This window comes from Triturus cristatus, chromosome 8, assembly GCF_964204655.1.
Source record: "Triturus cristatus chromosome 8, aTriCri1.1, whole genome shotgun sequence".
In the NCBI taxonomy this organism is placed as follows: domain Eukaryota; kingdom Metazoa; phylum Chordata; class Amphibia; order Caudata; family Salamandridae; genus Triturus; species Triturus cristatus.
The window spans coordinates 1,671,435,498-1,671,446,776 of record NC_140591.1 but is presented as its reverse complement, the minus strand read 5'-3'; the positions used below and the strand labels follow the sequence as shown (position 1 = coordinate 1,671,446,776).

At 43.7% G+C, this 11,279-nt stretch overlaps 1 protein-coding gene across 1 annotated transcript; it reads left to right on the top strand.

The window, feature by feature from the left end:
- Positions 1-3,637: 3,637 nt before the first annotated feature.
- Positions 3,638-4,039, top strand: LOC146808556 (myb-related transcription factor, partner of profilin-like). The gene has a single exon (XM_085624004.1). The coding sequence runs from the start codon at positions 3,638-3,640 to the stop codon at positions 4,037-4,039; it is 402 nt and encodes a 133-aa protein (XP_085480130.1).
- Positions 4,040-11,279: the final 7,240 nt, after the last annotated feature.

Genomic DNA, 11,279 nt, shown 5'->3' with positions numbered 1-11,279 from the left:
TCTATTGTGGTATTTAATATGGGCCAGTTTTCTTTGTTGTCTGTCCCTTTCATTAGTTTGTTAGTGTGGCCTTTCTTCTCTGCATCGAGGGATAAGATGAATGTATATGAAAATGCAGTTTTTACAACGTTTTAATGGGAAGAAAATCATGATTGTATTAAAAACACAAAGGCTAATATTGTGCATCATCTCTTTTATTGGATAATGCACATACACAGCAGCAACAAGAACATAGAATTAGAATACAACAACACTCTAGAATCCCTAGGAAATGCATATATTCGCTGAATGCACAGCATCTTCCTTCTATTCTTGCTTGTGAATAAACCAAAAGTTCATCCTCATATTAAACTGTAAATCCACCAGAAACAAAGCCATCTAAATTCTTGAAGCTCCGAAGGCCTCTCCTTTGCTTAGCTTTGACCTGAAAACACAAAACTGAACAAATCAGCCGAGCACAATCGATGGAGGAAAAATATAAGCCTCTGTGCCTATAATAAAATCATGATTTTCTTCCCATTAAAACTGTGGAAAATCTGCATTTTGTACAGAATTTTCCACAGATTTAATTTTAAATCTTTTAAACGTCGAAACACTAGACCAATCTGAAGCCTTCATGATACTACTTAGACTGGAACCTGTCAAAAAAGCCTTACAAGCCATTGCCCCCCTATCTGAGTGCGCCCCAAAAATGCTTCTATCAATACTTGCCATTTTCATCACCTCCTTAACCCACTTCACCAAATTAGGTGCCAACACAGCCTTAAACGTGTGCTTCAAAGAAATAAATAACTGTGAACATCCTTGTTTCCTCAACCTCTCAGTTCTTCTCTTAATGTACCACACATAAGCGTCATGTCCCTCCATGCTAGGATAAATAATGTTCCTAGACATAGTCTTAGCCTTAGTCCTCTTCTGTAACTCAAAACACACACCCTCAGGTTGGAAACTCGTAGAAGTTACCACTAAAGCTCTAATATCAGATACTCTCTTAGCGGAAACAAACAACGTAAGATGGCCATTTTCCAAGATAGCAACCTTAAAGTCAAACAACCACCTCCTCCCTGCTTACAACTTCCCTCACATTAGAAAGACATCCCAAAGAGGATTATAGTTCGAGTTTGGAGGAAACACGAACACATGCTGACCAACTGGTATTCCACCCACCAACTCATGTCTTGCTGAAATTGCAGACCTACTTAAATTCAATGAATTATATGCCAAACCTTTCTTGAACAATTCTGCAAATGATTTACTACCTCCACTACAGGTGCTGATATGTGATCCAATGCCCTAGCAGCACACCAACTACACCATCTTCTCCATACCAACCTGTATGCTCTAGTTGTCCCTGGCGCCCATGACTTTTCAATGAGCTCTGATGCCTCTTTCGATAACCCAGCCATTTGCCAAACTCTTGAAATCAACCAACCCATCAACATTAACTGTCCTGCTACTATCATCTCATGACAATTGCCCTGGGCATCCAACAGTACTTGAGGGAAACATGGTAAAAGACTGGATCATCCAACAACAAGTTCATCACATCTGGAAATCACACCTGAGATTGCCAGAACGGAGTGACCAACACCAACTCTGCTTTCTCTCTACTTACTTTCATTAGCACCTTCTGTATCATCAAGATAGGAGGCAAAATATACATCCTTCCTCTCCCCCAGTCCTGTTGAAAAACATCTACACCTTTGCTTCTGGATCTGGTCTCAGACTGTAAAACCTTGGCAACTCTGCATTAAGTCTGTCCGCAAACAAATCCACTTCCAACGGTACCCATCCTGTCACCAAAATCATTAACACTTCCCTATCCAACCTCCAATTGCTCACATCTATTAGAAACCTTGATTTCCAATCTGCCTCTAAATTTTTCTTCCCTGGAATATGTTGAGCCTGCACTATTATCTCTCTGTCCAAGCAAAATCATCAAAAACTATTTCACAATCTCTGCCAAACCTCTTGAGCGTGGACCACCCAACTTGTTGGCATAACACACTGTGTTATCCATGTTCAACATCATGCAACGTTTTGCCTGATCCTTCACAAAACTCCTCACTGCGAAGGGCTGGCCTGGTGTACCAGACAGTTTATATGCATCTTCTTCTCTTCTTTTCATCAGTGAGCTACATCTTGGTCCTCAACCATGCAGCCTTGCAACTGACTCTATTACTTTTCCAGAACTCCCTGAAAATTGCCCTTCTATTCATTGCTTTCATGTTCATCAAAAGCCATTCCAACTCCTCTATCGTTTGTTGATTCATTCGCACCTTCTGGGAATACGTCACCCTTAACCGTATATGATGACCTTTCAACCTTTGAAGAACCCTACAATGGGGGGGAGCCGGAAAGATTGCCTGAATTTAAGCTGACAGCAGACCTAGGAACCTCGCTAACTGATGCAATGTGATTCAATCTAAATTCAATTCCCTGCAAATTCTCTTCAATTTCTCCATTTGTACCTTCAACATGCATTCTAAGGTCTGGAAACCTAAAAACATTAATGCTAGTTCCAAACAAGAGTTGTCTCGGTTCATTATGAACCCTAAATCTTCCAGCATCTGCACAGCCAATTCTGTCTGCTCCAACACCATCGATTATTAAAAATGTGTCCAGAAAAACAATCAGATGGATAGCCCTTGAACGCAACCACACTATTACTGGCCTCATCACCTTTGTAAAATGCCATGGAGACGATGTTAGCCTGAATGGTAGACTTCTGATTCTCCATTAAATTCCCTCCTACCTAAACTGTAGGTAATCCCTGTGTTCTACAAACATTGGAATCATCAAATAAACATTCTTCATGGCCAATCTTGCCAACCAATCTCCTTTCCTCAACAAATCTCTTAATGTGTGTATTCCTTCCATCTTGAAGTGGTTGTAAAACATCTAATTGTTCAATTCCCTCAGATTTATAACAGGTGCCATCTTTGCTCTTCTATGCATCTAGGAAACTGTTGCTCACAAAACACCCTGGAACCTCTTCTGCACTCTCTATTGTGCTTTTACAGAAGCTCTTTTACCTCTTGAGTCACCAATACCTCCTTTTCTTTGGAATACCTCAACAATCTTGGACACTCCACGTAAAGAGGAACCCCTACAAAGTCTACATGATAACTCTCGCAAAGGCCCTAAGATTCAGCGTCCTCTCTCAGATGATCAGAATGAGTTACCAGCATGCATCTAAACACCTCAGAAGAATCTGGATTGTTGTTTCCCAAAACATGTCCTCCTGGTTTTAAATATCTCTGAAGGGTCTTTTTATCAATTTCCTAAAATGGCTCTCAAGCGACTAAAGGGCAAATGCATGAAAAATAATTTTTGCGATTCCTTAATAGCGATTATTAAGAAATCGCTATTACGGAATCGCAAAAACGAATGCATCAAAAAAATCGCTCTATTTTAGCGATTCGGTAAAAATCACTAAATCAAATAGTGAATCCGCTAATACCGATTCGCTAACAGCGATTTACTCATATTGCTGCATGGGGATGACATCACAACCAGGAAGTGAATCAGGGAATGCAGACACCTGTTCACAGAGAGAGTCCGACGAGGAGGCAGACTGGTGGAGCTGAGCAGGAACAAGCTGTTTTTTAAGCTGAATCTGTTTGAAAACAAAAGCATGGCCACAGAAACAGGGGACAAGAAAGGCCAAGGAAGGAAAAGGAAGCTGACATTCAGCGAAAAAGAACTGGAAATCCTCATTGAGGAAGTGGTTTTGAGCCACGATAAGCTCTTTGGCAAACTGTGCCTGCAAGTTGCAGAGTCAGTTAAAAGAAAAATTTGGCTGGCTATCCAAGCAAAGGTAAATGCTGCGGGGATAACACAGCACTCAATTGCAGATGTGAGCAAGTGCTGGTACGACCTGCGCAGCAAATCAAAAGAGAGGGTGGATGCAAGGTTTGCAGAGCCAAAAAACGCTGGAGGGGGACTAATTGAGGAACATGCAAACACACTCCTGGAGGACATGGTAGAAACTGCAGCCAGAGGCAGTTGTCGGCATAACCCAGATAGATACCTCTGAACAGGCTGGTACCTCACAAGGTAAGACCACTGCTAAATATCTTTAAATGTTAAATGTACCTAAAATAGCCCCTAATGCAGATCCTGCATAGTGTAGCACCCCTGAGTCCAGTCTGCTTTTTACTTGCAACACCCAAATGCATTATGGGAGAAGTATACAGACAAATGTAAGGGCAAGGCAAGGAGGGACCAAAACAGCTTTAGTGCAGCAGAGTGCAGCAAGGAAGTGGCTAAAGTAGACTTTGTCCATAACAAAAGTTAATTTATTAGACATTGGCATGTGCTATGTCACATACATGTGCACAAAGAAATGACTGAACTTGCACTGTTTAAAATCACAGATGCAGCTGCGCAGGAGAGTGATGTGGCTGCTGTCCACAAGTCACAGGAACCAGATGCACAGTCTGAGGAGAAACCAGATGGGCCAGCACCCTCACCCTTACCTGCTACCACTCCACGCAGGTGAAAAGTCCCACCACTACCTGATTTGGAGAGTGAGGAAGAGAGCCAAACAGAAACTCCCACACAGAAGGCTGCCCATACACCCCCACCAACAACAGAGGTACCAATGCGGCGCAGGTCCATACATTTCCGCAGGTGAAAGGCAAGGGCAATCCTGACAGCTGCAGAACACAATGGGGCTGCTTCTTGGAATGGGCTGGAGGGCAAGATGCTCAGGGTCCAGCGCCTGCAATGCAAAAACATGAGAATTATGCAAGGCCAACTGGGGACAATGGCAACACACATGGGGGACATCCATGACTGACAGAGAGAGCTCACCACTGCTGTTGTGGAAGGGCAAAGGGCAAACATTGAAAACTTTGCTTATGTTACAACAGCTATGCAGGATTGTGCAGGGTCATTCAGGATGACCATGCCTTCCATGGAAAGCGGCATCACAATTTAATGGGGCTCCTGGACGGTTACACCAGGGCCATCGATAGGCTGAGCACAACAGCTCAGCTTTCCCGTTGTGCTGTTAGCATGCAAGTGAAGATGAGCCACTGCTGCGGGGATGTGGCCATGGGCCTCATACAGGTCACTAATGCAATGGAACAGCTCCAGATTGCTGCAGTTGGTGGTAACAACGTTATTGGCAGGGGGATAGTGAGGAGGCCTCCAGCCTCAGTAGCCTACTGGCACCTGTAATATATCTCAGGAGTCTCAGTACAAGTAGCAACACTGCCACAGAAGGCTCAACAAGGGATGTGGCTGAGCCTACTGAGTGGTCCCCGGAAGTGCGTGGCTGGAAAAAGTAATAATATGGACACGTACTATTCTGGTGAGGTAACCAGCAGCATGTACATTGTTCCCACTGACGTTTAAGTGCCAATGCAATGTCATACAATTTACTTTATTCACACTACACTTGTCTGCACCTGGTATGTGTGAATTAACTCTACCACAATATTGTTACATTAAACTGTTGAGCACCTACTGTGTTGTCTCATGATTACCCACCTTAAAAGTAATGTTGAGTGATTTCTGCACATCTCCGTCTCCCCTCTGCTGCACTTGGACCGCATGCCCCTTGTGGTGGTTGTCTTGGCTGCATGTCTACCTCAGGCTCGCTGTTAGAGTGTTCCACGGGAAGGCCCCTATTAGTGGCTATGTTGTGCAAAATGGTACATGTTGTGACAATTTTGCAGCAGATATATGTCCTGTACTGCAATGCACCACCAGTTTTGTGGAGGCAGCGGAACCTAGATTTGAGAAAAGATAATGTCTTCTCAATTGCGTTGCGTGTGGAGATATGTGCTGCATTATATCACTGCTCACTTGGGGTACTTGGATTTAGGTATGGCGTCAGTATAAAGGAGTGCAAAGCGTATGTGCTATCACCTATAGGGAAATAAACCATAACATTACTCACTGTTATGTGTCACTATGGTGGACGAGTCTGTAAGATAGTATAACATCTGTTTACCAAGCATATATCCTTCTCAAAATTCACGCGCAAGGAAACATCTGTGTATGCCACTGTGTCTGAAGATGTAGGAGTCATGTGCAGTGCCAAGGTAACTTGTCACTATGTCTGTGATCATGTGTTTGGAGTTGCAGATGACTTGTATGTTCAATGAATGGTATGACTTTCGGATCCTGTAAATGTACTCATTCACTGAGGGGGGACAAATGGTTACATGCGTCCCATCAATGCAACCAATTATGTGGGGAAATTGTGCTATTTGTTAGAATTCAAGTTTAGTTTGTTGCAATTCCTGTGGTGCTGTGGGGGACTTAATGTGGTGGTGTATCCTCTGCAACATGGCATCAAGGAATGTGTTAAAAAAGTGCGATAGTGCATTTTGAGAGACACCTCCAGCTGTGGCAATTACTTCGTGGAAGCTACCTGATGCTAGGAGGTGCAGGGAACATAGAACCTGCACATGAGAGGGGATGGCATGTGTCCTGCGAGTCTGACGCTGTAGTAGTGGATCCAATTCAGCTATGAGATCGTCGATTATGTCTGCATTCAGCCTATATTTGTCATAGATCTCCTCCTCTGTCTACCCTAGCAAAGTAACGCGCACTCTGAAAATGTGCTCCTGTATCCTCCTTCTTCTTTGTGCTGCTGCTCTGAGCCTCATCCTCCTCGCCATGACGTAGAGTGCTGCCATTGTGAAACATTCTGATAGATTCTGGGCCTGTTTAGGTAGTTTGCTGATGATTGGCACTTGATTCATCCAATTTGTAATGGTTACCACCTGGTTTCATTTGTTCTTATTTAAGAAATACTAATTGCGATTTTTTTGTATATTCGCAAATAGTGACTTTTTTCATGCATAGCTTTAGCGATTCTTAATTAGCGATTACCTATTACAGATTCACTTATTCAGATTTGCTATTTAGGTATTTGCAAAATTTTGCGATTTTGAGGCCTTTTTCATGCATTGCATTTGGCTATTTTGCGATCGCAAATGGTCTTTTTTTGCGATTCGCAAGGTTTGCGATCGCAAAATAGCTTGATGCATGTGCCTCTAAAAGCCTAAAAGAAGCGCAAGCTATCTGCTTTGCGTCCGGTGCCCGCTCAGCTGCTTCCACAGATCGGCTACAGCCTATCAACTCGGATCGGCTGTGCGACCCCCAACTGCATGCCTCCCCTTGTTGCATGCAGCCTTAGAATGTAAGTGACTTTTCAAAGTAAGCACCAAAACTATCCACCATAGTTACAAAAACCACAACCCAAACCTGCGACCCATCGCCCTACACCTCAAAAATTCACAAATACCTTCCAACTATACATGACCAACCAAACGAACATCCTTTAGTCCTGGAAAAACAATCTTTCCCTTAAAACATGAACCACAGTTAGTGGCCTCAATCTGAATCGACCCAAAGATGCACCTGTATGTATCTTCCCGTAGAATGTCATCATTTATTTTACTTGAACACCAACATTTGGGTTCAACTGACTATCTGGCCCACACAGATAAGCTTAACATTCATACTCATGCTAGCATTCAGAAATCCTCCAAACATACACACTGTCATCAGACGTTTAAAATTGAAAATTATAGATGTTAAAAACAACTCAAAATATTCAAACTTCTATCTCAAACACTGAAGTAAGCAACCGGCACACTGTACTTATCTGTGTAGGGGCAGCAAGAAGGAAAATGGCTCTGCGTTCAGTAAATATACAGGTTCTAAGGTTTCCAGAGCGTTGTTGTTATTCTAATTCTATGTTCTTGTTGCTGCTGTGTTTGTGTATGAGGTAATGAAAGAGATAATGCATAATATTTGCCCCTGGGCCTTGCCATAATATTAAAACAAATAAACCATCCTGTCAATAGAATTCTTGTCTGCTGAGTAAAGAGCTGCATGGAATGCTAGCAGCAAAATAGCAACAGTGTTGGAAAACTGCAATAGATAATTCACTGGTAAAAACTCATTATGATGCGACTGAACGCCATTGGGTTGCATACTCCCATTCCTCGATGGGAGCTCGTGCTATAGCCATAAACTGGCTGCAACACAAGCTCGCATAGAGGAGTGGGAGTCGGTGTTCATCCCTGCACCTATGGTGCCTGCAACATGGTGCAGGGAGGAACAAGTGGGCACCATAGGTGCTACTTCGGTTCCCAACTGGAGGCCGCAGTGGCAAGGGGGCCCTTTTAGAGGCCCCCATACTCACTCTCCGACAGGCTTTTCATGTCGGAAAGCCCAACATGGAAAGCCTGCTGAGACCGAGTATCGTAATCTCAAGGGCAGAACGTCTGCCCTATGGGATTACGGGCTGGCCTAAGACTGGCAGAATGGCTCCATGAGCCCTATGAAAGCCAGCCGGAATGACCAAGAGGTTTAATTTCCGACCACTAGCATTAAACCGATATGCGGCCCGGATAGGCTCCAACTGATGGTCGGAGCCATTCTGTGCAGCATCGTAATCAGCCCTTTAGTGTTTCTTTTACTTTCTTTTCATTTATAAATCTGGCAGTCAGGACCTCGACAGATGAATGTACTCTATCTTCCTGGCAAAACAACTGCCCAACCACAAATAATTAAATGGGCCCATTACTTCAGCAAAGGAAATATACCAGCTGTCATGTTATGCTCATACGTTATATTCTGGTCAATATAAGGACAGTGCAGCAACTAATAGTAAGAAAGAGTTTCTGGATTTGTATCTGGACTGCGCTGAATCCTCTTAAATTATAATATGGTCCCATTCATCCATACATGTCTGCGTGCGTGGAGAGGGACTTGGATCCCGTGGAAGCCCCTGTTCAATTAATAGCTAACTACTTAGCACATCTTCTTGATTCTGGTCTTTCCTACAGAACTATAAACTGTTATAGATTTGCAATCTCCTCAGGTCATGCTTTGATGAATAATCTAGCGAATGGTAGTAATTCATTAATTAAAAGAGTAATGAAAGGGGTTAGATTAAAAAGACCCCCTAAATCTTGTTATAACTCTCTTTGGGATGTTAATTTGATTTTTGAACTTCTCTGTAGTTGGCAAGACAACACTCTGCTTTCTCTAAAGCAAATCTCTATGAAACGTGCTACCTTGCTTTGTTTAATTTCCGTTAGAAAGATTTCTGACATTAATGCACTTGAAATCTCTAACAGGTTTTATTCTTCTGAAGGCGTTCATTTTGACATTTGGAGGAGAACCAAGACTATGTCAGGGTCCATATTCTTTCCCCTCTTCCATGATTGTGAGAAACTGTGTGTGGTTAATTGTATGAAAGTGTACGATTCAAAAATTCAAAGTCATAGAACAGTTGGTGTGGATCAGCTACTTTTGTCTTACTTTAGACCTCATAAACCAGTTTCAAATGCTACTTTGGCAAGGTGGGTTCGCTCTATCATGAACGAAGCTGGGGTGGATCTAACCAGGTTTAGTGCTCACTCTTCAAGGGGTGCAATGGCTAGTAAGTTATATTGGGCAGGGGGTTCTCTCCCAGAGATTCTTAAAGCAGCCGACTGGCCTAATGCTAGTACTTTTGCTAAGTTTTATTTAAGACCAGTAGAGCATGTTACTAATGTAGCCTTGAGTGGCTTTAAACATGCATAATGGTAGCCTCCAGTCTTGTAATGAAATGACGATTCTCCAATTTCTATGCAGAGAGAATCTTGATTTCATTAAAGACAACGGAGGCTAACATTATCCCACCCTCCTCTCCCTAGAAACTTGGGTTCATATATATATATATATGTATATATATGTTATTTATTATATTAATTAATGTTTCTACTCTGTATCTTTAATGCAAATGTTTCGTGCATGCTCTCTTACTGTTTCTAGTGCTTCCTTACCGTGAGAACCTTTCTTCTCTTTAGATCAAAATGCTTCAGGACTTTCTCTTGCCAAGAAAGAAGCGATTCACCTCTTGGATTGCACAGCTAAAAGAGGAAGATGATGCAGTGCACAGGATACTTATACTGCTTGTGTGAACATTCTATTACTTTGTGATGTGTTCAGTGTTCTTGAAAGGGCTGCATGTTGGGCAGCAAATAAAAGTATATGCATAATGTTAGCCTCCGTTGTCTTTAATGAAACCAAATCGGGTCGAACTGTGGCATCTTTTTTCCGACCAAGCAGCCAAGCAGTGGGGCACTCACCTTGCTTTCCTTCACCCCCTCCACGGCCATCCGGAGACGGTAGCGGGACACAGCAAGGACTGCAGCTTCCAAGCTGCCTAGCGGCGGAAGCCCGCCATCATCAGAAGCGCGCCAGGAGGCGCTTAAAACCGAGGACTTCCCCGGCAGAGCGGGTGTCTCCTCCAAATCGGGTCGAACTGTGGCATCTTTTTTCCGACCAAGCAGCCAAGCAGTGGGGCACTCACCTTGCTTTCCTTCACCCCCTCCACGGCCATCCGGAGACGGTAGCGGGACACAGCAAGGACTGCAGCTTCCAAGCTGCCTAGCGGCGGAAGCCCGCCATCATCAGAAGCGCGCCAGGAGGCGCTTAAAACCGAGGACTTCCCCGGCAGAGCGGGTGTCTCCTCCAAATCGGGTCGAACTGTGGCATCTTTTTTCCGACCAAGCAGCCAAGCAGTGGGGCACTCACCTTGCTTTCCTTCACCCCCTCCACGGCCATCCGGAGACGGTAGCGGGACACAGCAAGGACTGCAGCTTCCAAGCTGCCTAGCGGCGGAAGCCCGCCATCATCAGAAGCGCGCCAGGAGGCGCTTAAAACCGAGGACTTCCCCCGCGACGCGGGACGCGCGCGGGACAGCGCTGGGGCTAAGCCCGGGCAAAGGGCGGGCCGTTGTGAGGCCGTTAGGAGGTCGTAGGCGGTCGGGTTGGGCCACCCCCCTTGATAACGTTGTGGACACGCTTTTGCAAGTATTGTTTTTTTTTTTTTTTGTTTTTTTAATAGACTCAGTCAGTCATGAGCATCTCCTGATCGTTTAGTGTTGTGTGCTCTCAGGTTATATATTTAAGTGTATCTTTATTGGTTGCTGTCCTGTTGTCTAAATAGTCCTAACTTGTTGGTATAAAAGTTCGACTTACTGCTATAGTGTACTAGTATTAATCCTGCTCTTCGGGATTATTTGTGATATTAACTACACTGTAATTGGTTATGATCTAATAAGCGTTTATGATGGCAAAAGCTAAAGTAACGATGGATAATTATTTAGTTAAAAAGGTCAGCATGATAAATAATGAAAGACGGAAGTCCCTTGGGAAGGTGACTCTGGAAGATAATCCTGAGCTTTGTATAGATGATGGTGCTCACGGGTTAATTATAGGGAACTCTTTAACTGAAGCAACTTTAGTGGGGAACCC

Coding starts and splice junctions, on each gene's coding strand:
- LOC146808556 (XM_085624004.1), top strand. CDS start 3,638: ATGGCCACAGAAACAGGGGACAAGAAAGGCCAAGGAAGGAAAAGGAAG.